The 22,170-nt window shown below is 43.9% G+C and overlaps 1 protein-coding gene across 1 annotated transcript in view; it reads left to right on the top strand.

The window, feature by feature from the left end:
* The window catches only part of GREB1L (GREB1 like retinoic acid receptor coactivator), a 3,215,862-nt gene that overhangs the window by 1,606,374 nt on the left and 1,587,318 nt on the right, over positions 1 to 22,170 (top strand). Inside the window, exon 14 of the mRNA XM_044065377.1 lies at positions 17,970 to 18,296. Coding sequence (XP_043921312.1) covers positions 17,970 to 18,296 — 327 coding nt within the window. The remainder of the gene's footprint in view (positions 1 to 17,969; positions 18,297 to 22,170) is intronic.

The following is a 22,170-nucleotide window of genomic DNA, read 5'->3' as shown; positions in this document are numbered from 1 at the left end:
CATCTGAGGGTGTTTTCAGGCCTAAAGATTTGTATATTTTAAACCGACACCATCTTCAAAACTAAGGCCAAAAACTACTTATGTGTCTAAAAAAACGACGCTTGGGCCACGTGTACAGGCCCCAATGCCTAAAATACAACTGATCAAAATGGCTGAGGATTTAATTACCGTGATCAGGGGTACCCACCCCCACCCCTGCTAAGAGGCCTAGGCAAGGCACTAACTATGAATCTTCAGATCAGGTTTCTATTTCTTTTGATTCCTTTTCTGATCAGGAATTATCTATTCCCACTTATGAGGACTCTGATGCAGAAGATTCCATCCCTTCTGCTTCTCCTCCTGAGGATTTTTCTTTTGGAGAAACGTTGCATACCTTAAGGGAACACTTTCATTGGGCGAGTCAGGATTTCTCAGAATCTAAAAAGAGACTTAGGGATTTTCGTCTTCTTCCTCAACATAGGCCTTTGGCTATACCTCCTGTTCTAGACATTGTTGATGATGTTTTCTCAGAGTCCAGTAAGACTCCTGATTCCCTGCCTCCGGCTCTTAGTAAGCCAGACAGATATTACAGGGTTCCTGGCTCCCACAAATTCCGCTTTTAAAAACCATACTGCTGACCCTGAAACCATTTCTCAGGGTCCCAAGGGCGTTAAGGCTTCTACTGCTAAAAATCCTACCCCTTCTGATAGAGATTCCAGGGCGCTGGATAGATGGGGTAAGAAGGTTTACACGTTTGCAACCTTGGCAATCAGGGCTTCAAACTGTCAATTTCATATGCTTAAATATCAACAGCATGTCATGGGTTTATTTAAACAGAAAATGATGTTGATTTCTGACTGTGTGGAAAATAGAGTTGCAGGATTTATTGCATTCAGCTGAGCAAGTTGAAAAACATACTTTGCAATGTGGTCTTGATTTCTTGGACGGCTCTTGCAGGGCTGCTGTAACTGGATCTGTAATAAGAAGGCATGCTTGGCTCAAGGAGCAAAATCTGCCTGACGATGTTAAATCAAATTGTTGGATGCCCCTTTGCAACATGACAGTCTATTTGGTAATAAAGCTGAAGAAGTTTTGAAAAAGATGGAAGATAAAACTAAATCTATGCAAACTGTAAAAGATTTCCTACAAGTGCAGCCACCAAGGTTCAGTAGGCACTGGCCTACTAAGAACTGGTCCTTTCCAGTACCCACTAGAGCCGCTCAGGTCAAACCCAAGCATTCCAAAGGCTCCAGATTTCAGTCGCAAGGAACTTATAGAACAAAGCAATGAGGTGCCTCCACCTCCATATCTGATAGTAACAAGGCACCTTCCTACAGAAAACCGTCTCAATGACTTTCCACTGCAATTACCAAGCACTTATCTTTTGGCCGCCCCTTTGGGGGGAAAACTGGCACTTCATGCATGAAACTGGCAACTGATTACCCAGGACAAATGAGTTTTAAATGTAGTATCCCAGGGGTACAGATTTCATTTTTCACATGTTGCCAACCCCAAACGGATGGCCAGATCTGCCTCCAAATCAGTGGGCAGAGGCCCAGAAACAAGTTATGTCCCTCGTGAATATGGGGGCTATTCAACCAGTACCAGAAAAGGAAAAGGGAGAAGGTTTTCATTCAAGACTTTTCCTGGCACCCAGAAAAAAGAAATCATGACATCCAATTCTGGACTTATCCATTCTAAATACATTTCTGGACATTCCAAAATTCAAGATGCTGACTCTCCAACAGTTACTACCTATGCGAGGCAAGGATGCCTGGTTGGTAACTCTAGACTTAGAGGCTTACCTGCATATCCCAATCAGGGAATCTTGCAGAAGATACCTCTGCTTCAAAGCAGGCTATTTGCATTACCAGTTCTCTGCACTGCCCTTTGGCTTATCTACTGCGCCCAGGGTCTTCACAAAGTGCCTGGCACCAGTAATTGCTTTTTGCAGGCAAAGAAATATTCAAATTTATCCATACCTGGACGATTGTCTAATTCAGGCAGAAAACAAGGACACTCTTCTAAAACATCTGGCGTTTGTAAAAAGGCTTCTAACTTGTCTAGGGTACACCATAAACAAAAAGAAATCACAACTGGTACCCTCTCAAATAATTACATTCCTGGGAGCAAGCTTGAATACAACTGCCCAGATGACTTACCTTACGCCTGAAAAACATTCAATTGATGACTTACTTCAAACAGGTGGCCACAAAAACTCAGTTATCTGGAAGACAAATTCTGCAGCCCTTGGGGTTCATGGCCTCATGCATTCTTCTAATTTCATATGCAAGACTGCGTATGAGGAAACTTCACTGTTACCTAAAAAGCTTATGGAGTCAACATTGTCACAGCCTGGAAACAATGATTCCTGTCATACCTTGCCTGCAGCTAGAGTTCCTATGGTGGGCAGAGGCCTGCCACCAAAGCAAGGGACTGTCATTCATTCCACCCCCTGCCACCCAAACCCTGACTATAGATGCATCAGATTATGCTTGGGGGCTGCATCTAGCAGGGAGATGCATTCAGGGCCAATGGAGCCCAAATCAAATGCACCTACATATCAATCAGAAAGAGATGCTAGCTGTACAGAATGCTCTGACAGCCTTCAAGGACTATCTTCATCCAGGACAACTACTGATAGACAGACAACACCACAGTCATGTGGTACATAAAGAAGCAGGTGGGTACCCATTCCTATCCCCTTTGCAGACTAGCCATGAAATTGTGGAACACGGCCTTGACTTATCAAATACATCTAAAAGCTGAATTCATGCCAGGAAAGCAAAATACTCTGGCAGACGACCTAAGCAGAAATCTTATGGACCCACACGAATGGAAACTGGATCCACAAATCTTCAGCATGTTGACACGCAAATGGGGGAGCCCAGACATAGTTCTTTTTGCCTCACCCCAAAACTATCAGTTGGACAGATTCTGCACAAGAATTCATCACACAAAAGCTTGGAAAGTGGATGCTCTATCCTTCAGCTGGAAAAATCTATCTATGTCCTTCATGGATGCATCTGCAGTCATAACAAATGGGTTGTCCTGTCGTCAGGCAGCCCTTCGGTCGGCCGGATTCCAATGTCTGGGTCCGGCTTCGGCTGATGTCGCACTTCACCCGACGTCATCTCTGCTGGTCTCCGGGTATAAAGGCATCAGCCGACGCCATTTTCCTCAGTCTTTCTTGCCGCGTGGCCAAGCAGAAGCTGTTCGCAAGTGCCAATCGGTCAGATCCAGAGATTACTACTACCGAATACTACTTCGAAGACTTCTAAAAAGCTAAGTACCCCGTTGGGGACTCTTTCTTGCCTCAGCCAATGTCAGAAAAAGTCAGTAACTGTTTAACTTGTGGGAAACAAATACCTCATAAAGATTTCCACTCTTACTGTCTGCCTTGCTTAGGCCCAGACCACGACGTAGCAGCCTGTTCGGCCTGCGCTTCCTTCAACCGACGAACGCTCAGGCGTCGGTCGGAGTTTGCTGAACAATTTTTCGGCTCAGACTTTGCTTACATTATGCAGTCGGATCCTCCGACTACCCAAATTGTTAAAAAACGCAAGGAAAAAGACTGACACTCGCGGTCCGCGGTTTCGGCCGAAACCACGGTTAAGCAAGCGAGTGTCTCGGTTTCGGCAAACCGAGAAAACTGGTCAATCTTCAGCCGAATCCATGGCTACTACTGAGGCTCCTGCTACCTTACCTGAATCGGCCTCAGAAATTTTGCCTACAATTGTGGTTTCTAGTGAGTTATCAGACACCATCCCTTTGGATGTTTCTACCCCAGCACGTGGTGCTGCTAGACCCCCTGCAGCCATGTCTATCAAGGCCTTTGCCAGGGCTAAAGCAGCCAAATCTGCTAAGTCAGTGCCTGTTAAACCTCCCTCACACAGGCCCACCTCTAGTTCACAAATGTTTACTCTGGCAGAAGATTTAATATCCTTAATTAGGGGATCCCAATCTCACCCAGACAGGGCCTCTCAACCCCCGGAAAAGAGACCTAGGACAGAGCCCCCCGAGCCAGTGTCCTCTGATGATTCTGCGGATGACTCAGACATTACAGAACAGCCAGAGGATCCTTTTTCTACTTATGAAGACTCCGATGCTGAAGAATCCATTCCAGCTGCCTCTCCACCAGAGGAATTTTCCTTTGGGGAAACCTTACATGCCATGAGAGAACAATTTCAATGGCAGGGACAAGATTTCTCAGATTCAAGAAAAAGGCTTAGGACTTTTCTGCATTTACCACAACATAGGCCCTTAGCTATACCTCCTGTTTTGCCTGTTGTGGATGATGCATTTAATGATGTCTGCACTGCTCCTGATTCTTTACCTCCAGCCCCTGCCAAACCTGATAGATTTTACAGGGTTCCAGACACTCTTCACCACCTATACAAGGCCCCACTGGCAGACCCCGAAACTATTTCCCAGGGGCCTAAGGCAGTAGCCTCGACCACAGCAAAAAACCCTATTCCTTCAGAAAGGGAATCCAGGTCCTTGGACAGATGGGGGAAAAAAGTTTACACCTCTGCTACTCTCTCAGCTAGAGCTTTAAACTGTCAGTTTCACATGATACAATACCAAGAGTTTATGCTTGATCAGTTAACTAAAAAAGTATCCTCTGATGAATCTATAGATAGGAAATATGTATTAGAAATGGTGAATAACATACAACAGGTTAGTAACCATTCCTTAAAATGTGGCTATGATGCACTGGAGGCTTCATTTAGATCAGCCATGACTGGCACAGTGATAAGAAGACATGCATGGTTGAAAGAGCAGGTCTTACCGGATCATGTTAAAGCTAAGCTATTAGATGCTCCTATGGATAAAGCCAGTTTATTTGGTACACCTGCCCAGCAGGTAATGAAGAAAATGGAAGAAAAGGCAAAATCTGTACAAACAGTTAAAGACTTCTTACAGGTTCAGCCCCCAAGGTTTAGCAGGAACTGGCCTGCCAAAAATTGGTCCTTTCCTGACTCCACAAGATCCCAAAGGGGCAGGAATAGACGCTCCAGAGGCAGAAATCAATCCAGAGGAGGTGCCTACAGAGGACGACAGTGGCAAGGTAATAACAGAGGCACAGACACAACCACTACCACTGCAACAGGACAATCACAGTGACTTGGCTCTAACTCCTACCAGGGAGCAAATAGCAGCACCATTAGGCAGAAAGTTAGCCTTATTTTCGAAAAATTGGCACTATATCACAAAAGACAAGTGGATTTTGCAAACCATAGACCAAGGCTACCGGTTCCACTTCCATACCTTACCAGTAAAAAGAGGAATGCCAAACCTGCCTCCAAATCAGAAAATAGAAGCTCTACAGCAGATAACGGAATTAACAAAGATGAGAGCTGTGGAAAGAGTACCAATAACAGAACAGGGCAAAGGATTCTATTCCAGACTCTTCCTAGTACCAAGAAAAGAAAAGAGTTGGAGACCTATTCTCGACCTGTCCATCTTAAACACATATATCATTGTCCCAAAATTCAAAATGCTGACCCTACAGCAACTTCTTCCCATGCTGGGCAAGGAGTGTTGGCTGGTAACTCTAGATCTCAAGGAGGCATACCTGCACGTCCCCATTCGACCAAATTGCAGAAGATACCTCAGATTTCTTGCAGGATCAGAGCATTATCAATTCTCAGCATTGCCCTTTGGCTTATCTACTGCGCCCAGAGTATTCACAAAATGCCTGGCATCAGTAATCGCTCACTGCAGACTACAGGGCATCCAAATTTATCCATACCTGGACGACTGCCTGCTACAAGCGGACAACAAAAGCAAGCTGACAACAGATTTACAAAGGGTCATTTACTTGCTACAAGCCCTGGGATACACAGTCAATTTACAAAAGTCAAGGCTGATACCATCCCAAACAAGAACATTCTTGGCTGAATTGGACACAGTAAAACAAATGGCATTCCTAACTGCAGAAAAACAAAAAGAACTCCCTCTTTACTTCTTGGCATTAACAAAACAGAACAAACTAACAGCAAGAAAAGTTCTGCAGGCCTTGGGCTTCATGGCATCATGCATAATCTTGGTCCCACATGCCAGACTGCATATGAGAAAACTACAGTGGTACCTAAAGAATTTATGGTCTCAACACAGGCACAGCCTAGAAGCAGAAATACCACTAATCCCATGCCTAAAACAGGAATTCCTATGGTGCCCTCAAGCATGCCAGTCAAACCCAGGCCTACCCTTCCACAACTTTCGAACAAGCCAAACCATCACAACAGATGCCTCAGACCTAGGATGGGGGGCGCACATGCTGGACAAATGCGTACAAGGATTGTGGACTCAGGACCAGCTGCACCTGCACATAAACCAAAAAGAAATGCTGGCAGTAAAACTGGCAATCCAAGAATTCAGACCATTCCTCAAAGAAGGCCATTTGATGATAAGGACAGACAACACCACAGTCATGTGGTACATCAACAAACAGGGAGGCACTCATTCATACCCCCTATGCAGAATGACTTTGGACCTATGGAATCTGGCCCTCAGCTACAACATCCAGTTACAGGCAATATTTGTACCGGGAAAAGAGAACACCCTAGCAGACATGTTAAGCAGAACCACCTCGGATGCTCACGAATGGATGCTACACCGGACATCTTCAAGACCATCACAAAGAAATGGGGAATGCCACAAATAGATCTATTCGCTTCCTCTCAATCACCAGCTCAAAAATTCTGCACAAGGACATTCCACCCACTTGCATGGAAGGTGGATTCGCTCTCCTTCAGCTGGAAAGGTCTGACAGCATATGCATTTCCACCTCTTCCTTTGATACACAAGGTATTACTGAAAATCAAAGAGGAACGTCCAAGGATAATCCTGATAGCTCCGAACTGGCCAAGACAACACTGGTACCCATTGCTGAGGAGCATGTCACAGGAGAAAATGTGGTCAATACCCCTGATGCCTTTGATAACTCAGAACAACTACAGCATCATGCATCCAAACCTAAAAACTTTGCAACTGACTGCCTGGAACATCACATAGCAGCAACTAATCCAAATCTTTCCCAAAGGGTTAAAGACATTATCCTTGAAGCCCGCAGACCTTCAACAAGAAGGAACTATGCAGGAAAATGGAAAAGGTTTGTCATTTGGAGTGCTGAAAGAGGAAAAGATGTGTCGAATATAGATATTGCTAACATTCTGGAGTATTTGGCAGAGCTTCTACATACAGGCCTGTCCTATTCCTCCATCAAGATACATGCATCAGCTATTTCAGCAGAATACAGCTTTGATCCACCTGTCTTTTCACATCCTCTACTCAGGCAGTTCCTCAGAGGGATCAAGAATGTAAAACCTCCTAGGAAACCACCATTACCAGCATGGGGCTTGAACTTTGTGCTAGAAAAGTTGACACTCCCTCCGTTTGAACCAGCAGCAACAGCAGATCTACAGCACCTGTCATGGAAAACTGCTTTCCTACTGGCAATTACCTCAGCAAGGAGGGTTTCTGAACTACAGGCCTTAATGGAAGTACAACCCTTCCTAATCTTCCATCAAGATAGGGTGTCCATGAGAACTAATCCTACATTTATGCCTAAGGTGGTATCCAGAGTGTCTTTAAACCAGGCAATCCACCTACCTACCTTCTTCCCCAATCCACAAAACAGAGGGGAAAGAATGCTGCATACCTTGGATGTACATAGACAGCTACACTACTACCTGGACAGAACCAAAAGTAACAGAAAAACTGACCAGCTTTTTGTAGCCTATGCAACAGGAAGGGAAGGAAAAGCAATTTCCAAACAGACAATCTCCAAATGGATAGGAAATTGCATAAGATTCTGTTACTCCTACCATGGAAAACCAATTCCACAGAACATAAGGCCTCATTCTACAAGGGCTACAGCCACTACCACAGCTTTCTTACGAGGAGTGGCAACCAAGGACATTATTGAGGCGGCTACTTGGACCTCCGTGCATACATTTGCCAAGCATTATAATTTACCTCTGTATTCTAGATCCCGAGCAGGGTTTGCCACTGCTGTACTGCAAGGGATCCTAACCACACCATAATTTCTTCTTCCTCCTCCCCTAGTTGGCTATGGTATTCTACCCATTTGTTATGACTGCAGATGCATCCATGAAGGACATAGTACAGTTTTGTACCTACCATAAATGTAGATGTCCGAACTGGATAGCATCTGCAGTCAGGATTACCCTCCCTCCTTCCCCTCTGTGGTACTCCTAGGGTATTTACCCTACAAATAGCTAGCTGGGGGGGGGGGAGTCTCTTATGGTGTATTTGTTTGTATATATGTACATACATGCTTATTTTTTGTGTTTGCCTTCTATCTTTTTGGAAACATTGGCATTTATCCAAAATTTAGCCTTCCAAGAGGGCATCTGGGGCAAGAAACACTGAGGAAAATGGCGTCGGCTGATGCCTTTATACCCGGAGACCAGCAGAGATGACGTCGGGTGAAGTGCGACATCAGCCGAAGCCGGACCCAGACTTTGGAATCCGGCCGACTGAAGGGCTGCCTGACGACAGGACAACCCATTTGTTATGACTGCAGATGCTATCCAGTTCGGACATCTACATTTATGGTAGGTACAAAACTGTACTGTCTATGCCTTTCCCTCTCTGCCTCTGCTCTCCAAGGTCTTGCTAAAAGTCAGACAGGAAAAAACAAAAATGATTCTGATTGCTCCAGACTGGCCTCGCCAACATTGGTACCTACTTCTACGCAATATGTCGCACCTTCCTCTGTGGTACCTGCCTCAGACACCTTACCCTACTGTCTCAGCAGAACTATCAAATTCTGCACACTCAGCTCCAAACTTTGAATCTTGCAGCATGACTAATCAACTAATTTCACCAGTTACATCTCTCAGCAAACCTGTGATGGATGTCATTTTGGAGGCTAGAAGGCCTAGTCCTAGAAAATCTTATGCTGACAAATGGAAAAGATTCTGTGCCTGGAACCAAGCACAAGGAATAAACACAGCAATGCCCAATATCCTTCAAATTCTGCAATACTTAACTGAGATGTTTCACAAGGGCCTATCTTTTTCTTCCATAAAAATCCATGCCTCTGCCCTTTCAGCTCATTACAACACAGAGCCTCCCCTCTTTTCTCATCCTCTGCTAAAGCAGTACCTCAGAGGGGCCAAAAATTTAAGATCTCCCAGGAGAGCGCCAACTCCTGCATGGGACCTCAATTTTGTTTTGGAAAAACTCACTGTACCTCCTTTTGAGCCAGCTGCTACTGCAGACCTAAAATTTCTCTCTTGGAAAACAGATTTTCTTTTAGCAGTCACTTCAGCTAGAAGGATTTTAGAACTACAGGCTCTTATGGCAGTGGAGCCTTTCATTATTTTTTACCCGGATAGGGTGGCTGTCAGGACCAGTCCATCTTTTATGCCTAAAGTGGTATCTAGTGTGGCCCTAAATCAGACCATACATTTGCCAACTTTCTTCCCAAATCCACAGAACAAGGGTGAGCGGATTCTGCATTCATTGGATGTGCACAGACAACTAAGATTCTACTTAAACAGGACAAAATCTCTTAAGAAAATCTGAGCAATTACTGGTGGCATTTGCTGCAAGGACAGAGGGAAAGGCCATTTCAAAGCAGACTATTTCCAAATGGATAAGCCATTGTATTCATTTCTGCTATGTGCACCATGGTAAGCCTGTCCCCAAGCGGATCAGATCTTAATCCACCAGGGCTGCATCTACTTCTGCGGCCTTTCTCAGAGGGGTTCCTACCAGAGACATTCTAGAAGCTGCTACCTGTAGCTCAGTTCATACGTTCACCAAACATTACCATTTACCTCTCTTCTCTAAAGCCAGAGCAGGCTTTGCCACTGCTGTCCTGCAGGGCCTTATAGCTGCTTCTAATGCTGTATAAATCTATCCTCCCAACCATAGCTTTGGGATTCTACCCAAATGTAATGACCGCAACAGTGAAACACGAAGAATATAGTACAGTTGTGTACACATACCATAAATGTAGATGTTAGAGTGTATTCACAGTTGCAGTCCTGTTTACCCTCCCTCCACCCCCCTGTTTTTTCTCTAACGATACCTGTCATTTCTGTTACTATCTTTAAAAGCCTTTTTGGTGTATTTGATTTTGTTTGGAAGTATATGTTTTGTGTTTTTTTTTTATTCTACATATATATATATATATATATATTTTTTTTTTTGCTCCCCATTTGGGGGGCACCTGACATCTGGGGCAAGGAAAACTGATGTAATGGGCGTCTGCTGCATGTTTTATACCCCCTGACGACCTGACGTCATGGAAGGTAGTGACAGTAACTGACGCAGGACCCAAGACTTTGTTAATCAGGCCGACTGAGGGCAACCTGCCAGCGGATTACCTAAATGTAATGATTGCAACAGTGAATACACTAGAACATCTACATTTATGGTAAGTGTACACAACTGTACTTTCCTGTCTACCCTTCCTGGAAAAGAATTCTTGTCTAAGGGCATTCCCGTAGATGCCATGGTGGTGGCGGCAGCCATGTAGAAGGAGTTAGCAGAGACCTCTTCCTCTGTTCATCCACCAAACAAGGAGTCTCGACAGATGGACAGATTTGGGAAGCGTGCATTTAGTTCAGCGGCTTTCACACTTTGAGCTCTGAACTATCTTACCCATTTCACGAGGTTGCAGAGTGATCTCCTCAAGGAGTTAGGAGAATTCCGTACAGGGTGGTTGTCCTGAGGGAGTCCCTGATAGGATCACTGCTCAGTTTTCCACCCTAAATTCAATAGTTAACTCCTCCATGCGGCTGATGGAGCGAGCAGAGCAGCAGGTTCAGGAGTTGCCCTTAGGCGCCTCTCCTGGATGCGCTTGTGTAATTTTGCGGAGCTTTTTAAGTTCACCTTCACCAACGCCTCATTTGATGGTTCCTCCTTGTTTGGTCGCAAGGTGAAAGAAACACTCACTCAGTGTGAGCAGGGAAGGAAAGACTCTGTCTACCGTGGAAGTCCGTTTTACTGTCCCCTCTCAACCATACCCCAAAGGTCAAAGGGGAGGTAAGATGTGGTTCAAAAAGTCCCAGAGGGCTTTTCCGGACACACACAGTGAATCCTCCTTCAGAGGCAGAGGAGAAGGCAATGGTAGACTTCGCCCTAGAGGCAGGGGTGGTCCGCAATACCAGCAAGGCCGTGATTCCTTTCGAGGGCGGCCTTATCAGCGCTCCTGATGTGGGGCCCGACTGCGTTTCTCTGGGGCCAGTCGGGGGTCGCATCTCTTTATATTCAGAAGCCTGGCTAAATATAACCCAAGACTAGTGGGTACAAAGAGTTGTTACCAGAGGCTATATCATACCCGTTTCCCTTCCACCGTTTGTTCCCAAAATGATCCCAGATGTTCCACCCAATCACAGGGATCAGGCAACTGTGGAGATCAACAAGTTGCTCTCAAAAAGAGTCATCCAGCCTGTCCCAGCAGACCAGACAGGATCCAGAACTTACTCCAGGTTCTTTTTAGTCCCAAAACGAACCGGAGTCTGGAGGCCAATTTTTTACCTCAGCAGATTAAACGAATCCTTGAAAAAGTACAAGTTTCGGATGGTCACACTGCAGTCGATACTCCCGTTGTTAGGGAAAGACTATTGGATGTGCTCTCTGTTATCTCCAAAACGCCTACTACCATATAAAAATGGACAAGGCGTCAAGGAGATATCTGCGCTTCCATCTGGGAGCCAGCCATTATCAGTTTCATGCTCTGCCCTTTGGTATCACCACAGCCACCAGGGTGTTCACCAAATACGTGGGAGTAGTGACAGCTCACCTGAGACGTCATGGATGCCAGGTGTTTCCGTATTTGGATGACTGGCTCCTGACCGCCCCCACCAGGCATCTACTCCTCCAAACAGGGACGCCACCATTCAGCTTTGTGCTCAACTTGGGATCTCCATAAACTGGGAAAAATCTGCATTACTGCCCTTGCAATCTGTGATTTCTGTAGGTGCAGAGGTAGACGCAGTGGATATGACAGTTCATCTTCCTGCCGAAAGAGCACAAAACCTCATCTCACAAGTTCAGCAGCTGCTTCCACTTCAGAAAGTCAAAGCAAAATGGATTCTTTAACTTCTTGGAACGATGGCCTCAACCATTCTGTTAATACCTTTAGCCAGGTTGCACATGAGAATCCTTCAATGGCTCCTGTTTTCCCAGTAGTCATTCCAATATCTACCGCTGAGTCACCCTATCCTGCTGATTGAATCATGCAAAAAGGACCTTCGTTGGTGGATAGCCCCCAACAACTTGTTCACGGGAGTTCCCTTTGTGCCTGCCCAACCCATTGCCACTGTGACTACGGATGCCTCCCAGGTCGGATGGGGTGGCATTATCTTGGTAGGACTGTCCGCGACACATGGCAAGAACGCAAGTCTCATCTGCATGTCAGTGTTCTGGAGATGAGAGTGGTGCTTCTGGCATTGCAAGCGCTTCAGGACCTTCTTCCTCCAGGGACGATTGAGATACAATCGGACAACATGTCGGTTGTGTGGTATATCAACAAACAGGGCGGTACCAGATCTTACCCACTCTGTCGAGAGGCCATGAGAGTTTGGTAATGGGCGATTTCTTCCCAGCGCTTTCTGGTGGCAATGCACATTCCGGCGACATCCAACGTGATAGCCGACAAGCTAAGTCGGGCAATCTTACTGCCTCACGAGTGGTCTCTGAAATGGGAAATAGTGGAACACATTTTCCGAAAATGGGGACAACCTTGCTACAACCTTTTTGCCAGTCTAGTCAATGCCAAGTGCAGCAGTTATTTTTCCCTAATTCCCCCTCCCGGGGAAACGCCCAGAGATGCTCTGGTCAACGGGACTTCTATATGCTTTTCCTCCATTCCTTCTTATCCCCAAAGTGATACAGAAAGCCAATCGACTGGGGAAGCAAGTTGATTCTCATTGCTCCTTACTGGCCTCGTCAGGTCTGGTTCTCCTTCCTCGAGCCTCTTCTCCTGGACGATCCTTGGATTCTGGACCCAGTTCCAGATCTATTGACCCACATGTCTGGTTTGCTACACCCCTCTCTCCACACCCTCAAGTTGACAGCTTGGCTGCTCCAGTTCCTTCTCTAGTCGGGCTTCATGATGTTTCGTCATCAGTGTCCCATATTCTTTTATCCTCGCATAAACCCTCAACCAGATGGCTGTATGACCGTAAATGGAAAAGGTTCTCTATTTGGGCACTGAAAATGAAAGTGGATCCTTACACCACTCCCGTTCCTGTGATTCTGAAATTCCTTTCGGAGCTTTTTCAGCAGGGATCTGCCGCAACCACCATCAAAGTACAATTGACGGCAATCTCTCATTTTTATTTAGGGTCTCCAAATGTCAACCTTATGTCTCATAATTTATGCAAGACTTTCTTGAGAGGGGCCACTTTACTGAGACCACCATTACAAGAACCTGTGGCTTCTTGGGACTTAAATTTTGTGTTGTCCAAACTAACATCCCCTCCCTTTGAACTATCTCATTCATCTTCCTTAAAATATTTGTCTTGGAAGACTATTTTTGGTAGCTATTACATCAGCCAGACGTGTATCTGAGCTACAAGCCCCGTATATTAAACCACCTTATTTAGTCTTCCATATAGACAGAGTTTCTTTACATACCAATATTTCATTTGTTCCCAAAGTTTGTTCTTCTGCCACATTGAATCAGTCTATTGAGCTTCCAGTTTTCTTTCCCGATCATTGCAATGCAGCTGAATATTGTTTCCATCAGCTGGATGTTCACAGACAGCTACATTTTTATTTGCAACGGACCAAAGAATTTCAGAAGTCAGACCAGTTCATTTCTTTTTCCGACTCCAGAATGGGCTCATCAGTTTCTAAGGTTACATTGTCTAACTGGATTTCTAGCTGCATAACTTTCATCTACAGTTAGGAGGGTAGACCTTTACCCCGCAGGATCAAGGCTCACTCTACCAGGTCTCTGTCTACCTCTGCAGCCTTTCAAGCCAGGGTACCAATTGATCATATCTGTGCAGCAGCTACGTGGGCTACACCTCACACCTTCATTACTCATAAGTTGGATTTGGCTTCTAGGGGAAGAGCATCCTTTGGCTCCATGGTGCTCAGGAGTATTTTCCAATGAGCCTCTCAAGAATAAGGCGCTAGGGATGCTGTCCCATATGTAAAAATGAAGGTGAGATTGGACTACCTAACATAAAGAAGTTATGTACTCACCATAACATTCCATGTTGGTAGTCCATCTCACCCTTCATTTTTACCAACCCGCCCTCCTGCCCCCATCCTGGAAGATCTGGAGGTAATGCTCTAAATTTTTTGGTTGGCGACCCTTTAGTATTGGTTTGTTGGTTAGGGTTTTTTTTCTGTTTCTAGCGAGCAGCAAACAAGATCTGGGGATTGCACTGGTACACCATGGGATACCTGCTTAGCCACGAGCCAACCAGAAGTCTTCGAGCTTGAAAGTTGGCCCAGTCGGAGCCGAGGTTCGGCTCCGAACCTTTATGTAAAAATAAAGGGTGAGATGGACTACCAACATGGAACGTTATGGTGAGTCCATAACTTTTTTAATACTGTCAGAGTTATTTCAATTCTATCACAGACACATATAACTACAGACTGATGTACACTCAGTCCAAAGACGTCACTAAAGAGTGAAAAATACTGTCCAGTTTATGTACTCTTTTAAATGTCAGTGGTATTTTTAATGTCCTTGTGGCTTGTTCCAGTATACTAGATGTCAGATTCTATCTAGATGGGACTAAATCATTTAGGAAGACTGATCAATTGTTAGTCAGTTTCGCTGCAGGAGCAGCGATATCCAAGCAAACAATTTCCAAATGGATAGCACACTGCATAATTTCTGCTAAAAGCAACATGGGAAACCTCCTCCAAGGGGGCCAGGACACATTCTACCAGAGGAACCTCCACCTCTGCAGCTTTCCTCAGAGGGGTCCCCACCAGGGACATACTGAAGGCTGCAACATGGACATCAGTTCATACCTTCACCAAGCATTACCACCTGCCTATCTTCTCCAAATCCAGGGAAGGCTTTGCCACTGCAGTCCTGCAGGGCATCCTAGCCAGCCCCCAGTCTTCTTGACTGCCTCCACCCTTTCTTCAGCTTTGGGAGTCAACCCAAATGTGATGGCTGCAACAGTGAAACACGAAGAATACAGCAGAGTTGTGTACAATATTCGAGTGTATTCACTGTTGCAGTCCTGGTTTCCCTCCCTGCATCCCCCTTGTATCTCTGTCTCTCTCTCACTCTCCCTACAAGGAACTTTTGGTATTTACTTTCTGTTGGTGGTGTTCTTCCACCATAACCTAGCTCCTGCTTGGGGGCTTCTGACAGGACATGAAAAACTGATGTAATGGCATTGGCTGCCATATTTTATACTACTGACAACCTGACATCAGTCCTGGAGCGACTGCGACCGACACAGAAATACTAAGCCTCTAGTATTTGGACTGACTGAGGGCTACCCTGGCAGGGATAACCCAAATGTGATGACTGCAACAGTGAATACACTCGAACATCTACATTTATGGTAAGTGTACACAACTGTATTTTCTTACTCATGGCTAAATCCTCGTGCAAAAATGTTAATGCTTTTAACTAAAAGTTAGGTACTGCATCTGGGTCTGGGGTTTTCCAGTTAGAAGCTTTTCTTAACTTTGTCACAATCTCTGTGGCTGTTACTTCATCCCGTTTCATATCCTGCACCTTTATACTTCTTCTTTCTTTTACTACTTCTGTCTATTTAGCATCTTTATGTTCCACAGGATCTTCATAGATACTTCTCCAAAATGTATCTACTTCCTCTTGTTTTGTTTTTGTTTGGCGGTCTTTCAGTTCCTTTTAAATTATTTCCCAATTCTCTAACACTTTTTTGGGTCATCAATAAATCGCTTATTTTGTAATTTTCCTTTATATAGTCCATCGGTGAGATATTCTTCAGTTAGATCTTTTTGCCTCTTCTCTGAACAGACATTTTCATGTGTTCTGTTCAAGAGTACAAAGCCCTCTGACTTGGAAAGTGGACAACCCTGTCTTTTCTTTGGTAGGGAATGTTTATATATGCCTCTCACCCCCCTCCTCAGTTGCCATGAGTTCTGCACAAGATCAGGCAGGACTCCCAAAATCTTGCTGGTAACTCCCTTTTGACCCAGACAGCATTGTTTGCCCCTTCTTTATCACTTGGCCAGGAGAAATCCCACACGTTACATCACCAAGTGGATCTTCTCACACAAGGCAGAGGATCTCTTACCCATCTTCACCTCTCCAATCTTCAAATGACACTCTGGGTGATAGAGTTTAGATTCCTTTTAGGCGCCTCTTTTATGAGGATGTGCTCCAGATTCTGCAGGAAGCCAGGAAAACCCATCATCAGAAAATGATACATGTCCAAATAAAAAAGTTTTTGTGTCTGGTTCCTCTCTCACCCTCAGGATCCCCTCTCTGTGGTGGTCCCTCTACTTCTTCTTTGTGTGATTTGCTCCATGCTGGGTTGACATATTCTTCAGTTAAAGCTCACCTATTGACAATCCTTGCTTGTCTACCCTTGAATCTTCCTGTGGCCTTTCAGTTTGAGGTCAAACCATTTATTAATGGCATCTTTCATGTCAGCCTTCCATCAGAAAGTCAATTCCGCCTTCTTGGGACCTCAGTTTTGTATTTGAATAGTTGACTTTGGCTCCTTTTGAGCCTGATGGTTCAATTTCCTTTCAACATTGTACTTGGAAGACTGTTCTTCTTTTGGTTCTTCCTTCAACAGAGCGTCTGAACTTCAGGCTGTCATCCCCACCTTTGAAAGGGGAGGGAGAGGGCATAGCCAAACCTGAATATAACTGATTCCATTGCCAGCTTGCTGGTGAACTTGATTTTCTTATGCCGAAAAACAACTGAAGATAGAGCAGACTGCTCTTCATTTTCAAGTGAGTGTTCTGTTGATGTCCTTTGCTTGGAAAGTCACTCCAGAATCACAGGCATTCACCTGTGGCTACTTTTCTACCCTAACAAATGCTATTGCAATGTGTTCTTTCTATTTAAAGTTATAATTTTATGGTGTATATATTCGCACAATTATGCCTTCTTTCCCTTTCATATCCTTATGTCATCTTCATCTTGAAATTATTCTGTAATTCAGCATTTTACCACAGATGGTAATTCTTTTAAGCTGTTTTGTTCTTTTATCATCCATTATTCAGGCTAGTTTCAGTTTATACAAGACTCTTCTCACTGCCTATCTAGGCATAGGTTCACTGTGGCTTCTGACATTTAGTAGCTTTGGTGGTAGTATAGTCTCTGTGCCAGATTTATCCTTGTTGTTGAAATGTTGAATGCATAGTTCTTTGTACACCAGCCTCTACCAGGAGAGGTCAGATAATTTGTTGGCTCTATGGGATTAACCGAGAAGGCTGTATGCAGTCAGGTTCTGTCCACAAAAGGTGTCTAAATGCACTGGAGCCATTCTTTGCCTTTCAAGAGCCAGGTTTTCCACTCTTTCTATAAGAATTACTCTGGTTGAGGTGGCACATGCAGTTGTCTGCTAATAAGCAGATATTGTGTACGCCCTTGCCAACACACATTCATTCATGGTTTGTTTCCAAGACAATACTCCTAGTCTCCACTGAGCACCATGTTGTACTCTCTGTGGTTGCTTTCCTGCAGAAGAGTTAGATGATAATGGGTGTAATATCCTCTCTGGTCATCCTCAAGTATCCAAAGCCATTCCCAGATTCTGTTCATTTACGTTGCAAAGAGAAAGTCTTTCAGCTATCTCTGTGGGACATCTTGTTGTTTAGATCTTATTCATTGTTAAGCAATTCCATGTCATAGTATTTAGGAAAAAAAGTAGGGTTTGTATGGTCAATTAGCAGTTTTGGGTGAAATATTTTGAGAATTACAAAATATGTACAGCAATGAGTTGAGTTTTTTACAGTATGATTATATTGAGTTTTTCATGTTGTAAGCTGGTAAACTTCTGTTGTTTTTGGCTTTGTAGGTGTAGACCAGATGCCACTACGGGAGGAATTTGAACAAGTCATCTTGAAGGCTATACAGGAAGTTACCCTGAAGGAGAGGGCACTGCAGATAAGTCCATTGTGTACTGCTGTTTCACCTGCTCAGCTGCCTTGGCTTGCTAGATTGACTGCAAGTGCTGCCAGAGAATTTGTGCATGTACTTGTAACCCAGAATTCTTTAGCTGAAGGCATTTCAGAGACTTTGAGATCACTGAGTGAAATGCAAAGCAGGCAAAGACTGCCCAACTATGTTTTTATTGTCTGCTCATCAAAGATGAGAGGCAGCGAGTTTTGTGTGATTGTCTTAGGTGAGTTGTACATTTAACCATTCTGTTTTCCTAGTATTATGAAACCAACAGATTCTGAATGTGATTTGATTTCTGATGACAACCTCAATTACACCATTTTTTGTGTAGTACTTTTCTTTCTTTGGTCCATCTCCACTGCTAGGGTGGATGACATGTAAGCTATTTATGTCACATATCTTGCAAATCCTTCTGACATGAGTAATTCGCAGAGAGCATCTTAACTTTAACTATCTATGCTTTATTTATTATACATAGTTATACTCCTGTATGCAACACACTTGTATGTGCTTCTGATGAAAAATAGTTTTACCATGGATTTCTAAGATGGCTGCCACTGAGTAGCAGCTTGTTTCTAGTTCTTCCAGCGTGAAAACAAACTCAGCAGAGAAGGCCAGTAGACTTGTGTCTATGGGTTAATTTCAGTAACCGGCTAATAAGTACACTGCCTGGATCCCAGGAATATCGAAACACAGAAGACCTAGAAAAAAATCAGCTAGAAAAGGTGAGGAAGAATCACTGCCAGGGGAGAGTTTTGCAGCTGTTCATTAAAAAGTAATGCAACCTTCAGACATGACTTCCAGTAACTTACAGGAAGATGCAAAACAACTGGATACAGACCTGGTTAAAATAAACAAAAGACTGGTCGAGTATATCAACACAATCAAAAGGCTGGGACAAATGGAAGAAGCTTTAAACAGATATTCAGATGAGATGATAAAGCTGCAAAAATCAGAGGTGGAAATAAAGAAAAGACTGACTGAATTTGAGACTGCTCAGGAAGAGAGGTTTCATAAAATAATAGAATTAGAGGACAAAGCACAAAGGGAAAACCTGAGATTTTCAGCTGTACCTGAGAAGCTGGAAGGAACAGACTGCATTAATTTTATGAAAGCACAAATAAACAACTGGACTGGTATCCCACAGCAGGAACTGATAGAACAGACACATCATGTGTATGATGCTCCAAACCTACCCATAAGAAAGCCACGTAGACCTATAATAGTAAAGATGCAATCCGACCAGCAGAAGGACTTGATTCTAACAAAATTGTGGAAGAAGGACAAAATGCTAAAAGTGGGAGATAGTGTTTGTGGAGAATGATTACTCGTACACCAGGCAAAAGAGAAGTAAATTAATTCTACTGTTCAGAGAATGTTGAGACACAGGGGTGAGATTCAAACTGCTGTAACCAGCTGTGTTCAAGGTATTCTTCTTCCCTGGAGGGATAAAATAATTTTTTGATGAAATGCATGCTAAGGAGGAAATACAAAAGTTTGTCCAACAAAATCTGAGCTGTGAAACAGAATGAGATTCTGCTTCTTGTTCTTCTGGTAATAAAGACCACAGAGAGACTGTACCTGTGAAACCTTTTCCAGTATTTCAATGGAAAATGTAGAGAAGGAAGAGAGCATGAGAGTTGACTAGAAGAATTGAGAGTACGTTGGAAATGAAGCAGAGACAGGATTTCGGTGACGGAGATGAACAGTAATAAAATTAGTAACTTAATGTGGGATTACAATGTAATAATTGCATTTATGACATATGACAGAAGAAGAAAATCTGGAAATATTGGGCTTATTCAAAATTGGACTGCAAAGTATATGCTCTACTTCATGCCATTAATGGTCAAAAAAATGCTTTGGGAAGTGGGAGAGAGGGGAGAATGCTAACCGTAAGTAAAAAAAAAACACTTTCTTTTCTTAATGGTGTTGTATTTGTGGTCATGGTTTTCTTTGCATGATATTTTTAAGTGTAATGGAGATTGTAGACAGGTGTTTTCTTTTTCTCCCCTTCTTTTTTTTCTTGTGCAGTTTTGAGAAACATAGGCAATACAGTGATAAAAAAAATGGGGGGGGGGGGCCTGATTGAAAAGGCATGACTGAATTCAAATTCATGTACTTTTTTTCATTCTTGCATCGCGAGATGGCTGATTGGGGACCTCTGTTTTGAGAGAGAGAGAGAGCAAGTAAATGAAAAAGAATACTGAATCATATGAGGTTTTGTTTCTGGAAGTTGCTTGTAAGTATACTAAGTAGCATTTCTGCAGCTGGTGGTCATGTCTCCATGGAGACAATCTGTTCAAGAGAAACTGGAGACAGTCTGGTGTAAGGGGATGGCTGAGGGAAAATAAAAAAAAAAAGAACAGAGAAATTGGCTCGGACATAATGTTCTGTGAAAACAATCAGGGATTTTCCCAGGTGTGACAGCTTTGAAGATAATGCAAAACCAGTTAGACCTTAAGTAAAGTTTTCTCAATTTAAAATGCATGGGGATATTAATATAAACAGGTGCTTTTGTTTTTTTCTTTTTCACCCTTCTCTCTTTTTTTTTTTCTTTGTTCAGTTTTAAGAAATGTAGGCACTAGAATGAAAAAAAAAGAAAAAGGAGGAGGGGAGGAGATGGGGGAGAGAAGGGAAGGGTCTGGTTAATTGTGTGTGACAAAAGAAAAATCAGTGTGCTTTTTCCCATGCTTGTGACTGGATTAAAACCCTATGCGTTATCCAGTAACATGTTTATTACAAAGCATGTAAATGAAAAAATATTGTAAAGCTTTTTTTCTGATAAACAAGGTACTCTTAGCAGATGTTCATCATGCATACAGCTGCAGTCATAACAGATGGGTTATCCTGATATCAGGCGGGTCCTTGGTCGGCCGAATTCCAAAGTCTTGGTCCGGCGTCTGTTGTCGTCGCTTCTTCCCTGACGTCAGTGCGGCAGGGGTATAAAAGAGGCAGCCGACGCCATTTTCTTCAGTCTTTCTTGCCATGCGGTGCCCGAAGCAGAAGCAGTTCACAAGTGCCAGTCGGCCAACTCCTGAGATTTACGAAAGTATTTCAGCCGAAGTCTTCTTGAAAGCCAAGTACCCCGTTGGGGAAACTTTTCTTGCCTCAGACCGATGTCAGACAAAGTTAATAATTGCATTTCATGTGGGAAGCAAATACCGCATAAGGATTTCCACTCTTTCTGTATACCTTGCTTAGGCCCAGACCACGACGTCTCGGCCTGCCGTTTTTGTGCTAGATTCAACAAGCACACTATTAAGCGTCGGGCGGAGTTCGCCCTTCACTTTTTTGGCAAAAAATTTAATTATATTATGTCGTCAGATACTCAGACTCCAGTTTTGAGCAAAAAACGCAAAGATAATGACCGACATACGAGGTCTGCACCATCTACTGAAACCACGCTAAGGCCGACTACTGGTTCTCCGGTACTCAGCGAGGCGCCTACGCAGCCCCTGAGTACCGATGACAATGCATTACCGGTGTCTTTAGTACCCGAGGTCGCAGGCTTCTCGGCCTCCATTCCTACTACAGATACCGATGCCACTCCTAGCGGGGAAACTCAGAATTTAGACAGGCCTGCCATTTCTCAAGGGGTCTTCAGGCCTTCCTCCTTCTCTATTAAAGCCTTCACTAAATCTAAAGCAGCCATGAAAACCAAAAATCAGGTTCCTCAGACCCCCTCTCAAGGCACCATGCCTAAAAAACACATGCTTAAAATGGCTGAGGATTTGATTACTCTTATCAAGGGTTCTCAACCCCCCTCTGACAAAAGTCCCAGATTAGAGGAAGACCACCCTTCCTCAGATCAAGCTTCTGTTACCTCAGAACTATCTGAGGACCAGGATTATGCCTATTCTCCATTTGAAGACTCTGATGCAGAGGGGTATATTCCCTCGGTCTCCCCCCCTGAGGACTTCTCTTTTGGGGAAACCCTGCATACATTGAGGGAACACTCACTGGGAAGGCCAGGATTACTCAGATTCCAAGAAAAGGCTCAGGGAATTTCTTCTGCTCCCCCAGCATAGGCCTCTGGCTATCCCTCCTGTTTTAGATATATTGGATGATGTGTACACAGAAGCCAGCCTTAATCC

This window comes from Protopterus annectens, chromosome 3.part0, assembly GCF_019279795.1.
Source record: "Protopterus annectens isolate FY-2018-M chromosome 3.part0, PAN1.0, whole genome shotgun sequence".
In the NCBI taxonomy this organism is placed as follows: domain Eukaryota; kingdom Metazoa; phylum Chordata; order Ceratodontiformes; family Protopteridae; genus Protopterus; species Protopterus annectens.
The sequence above is the reverse complement of the archived record's forward strand: the minus strand, read 5'-3'. Positions and strand labels throughout refer to the sequence as shown.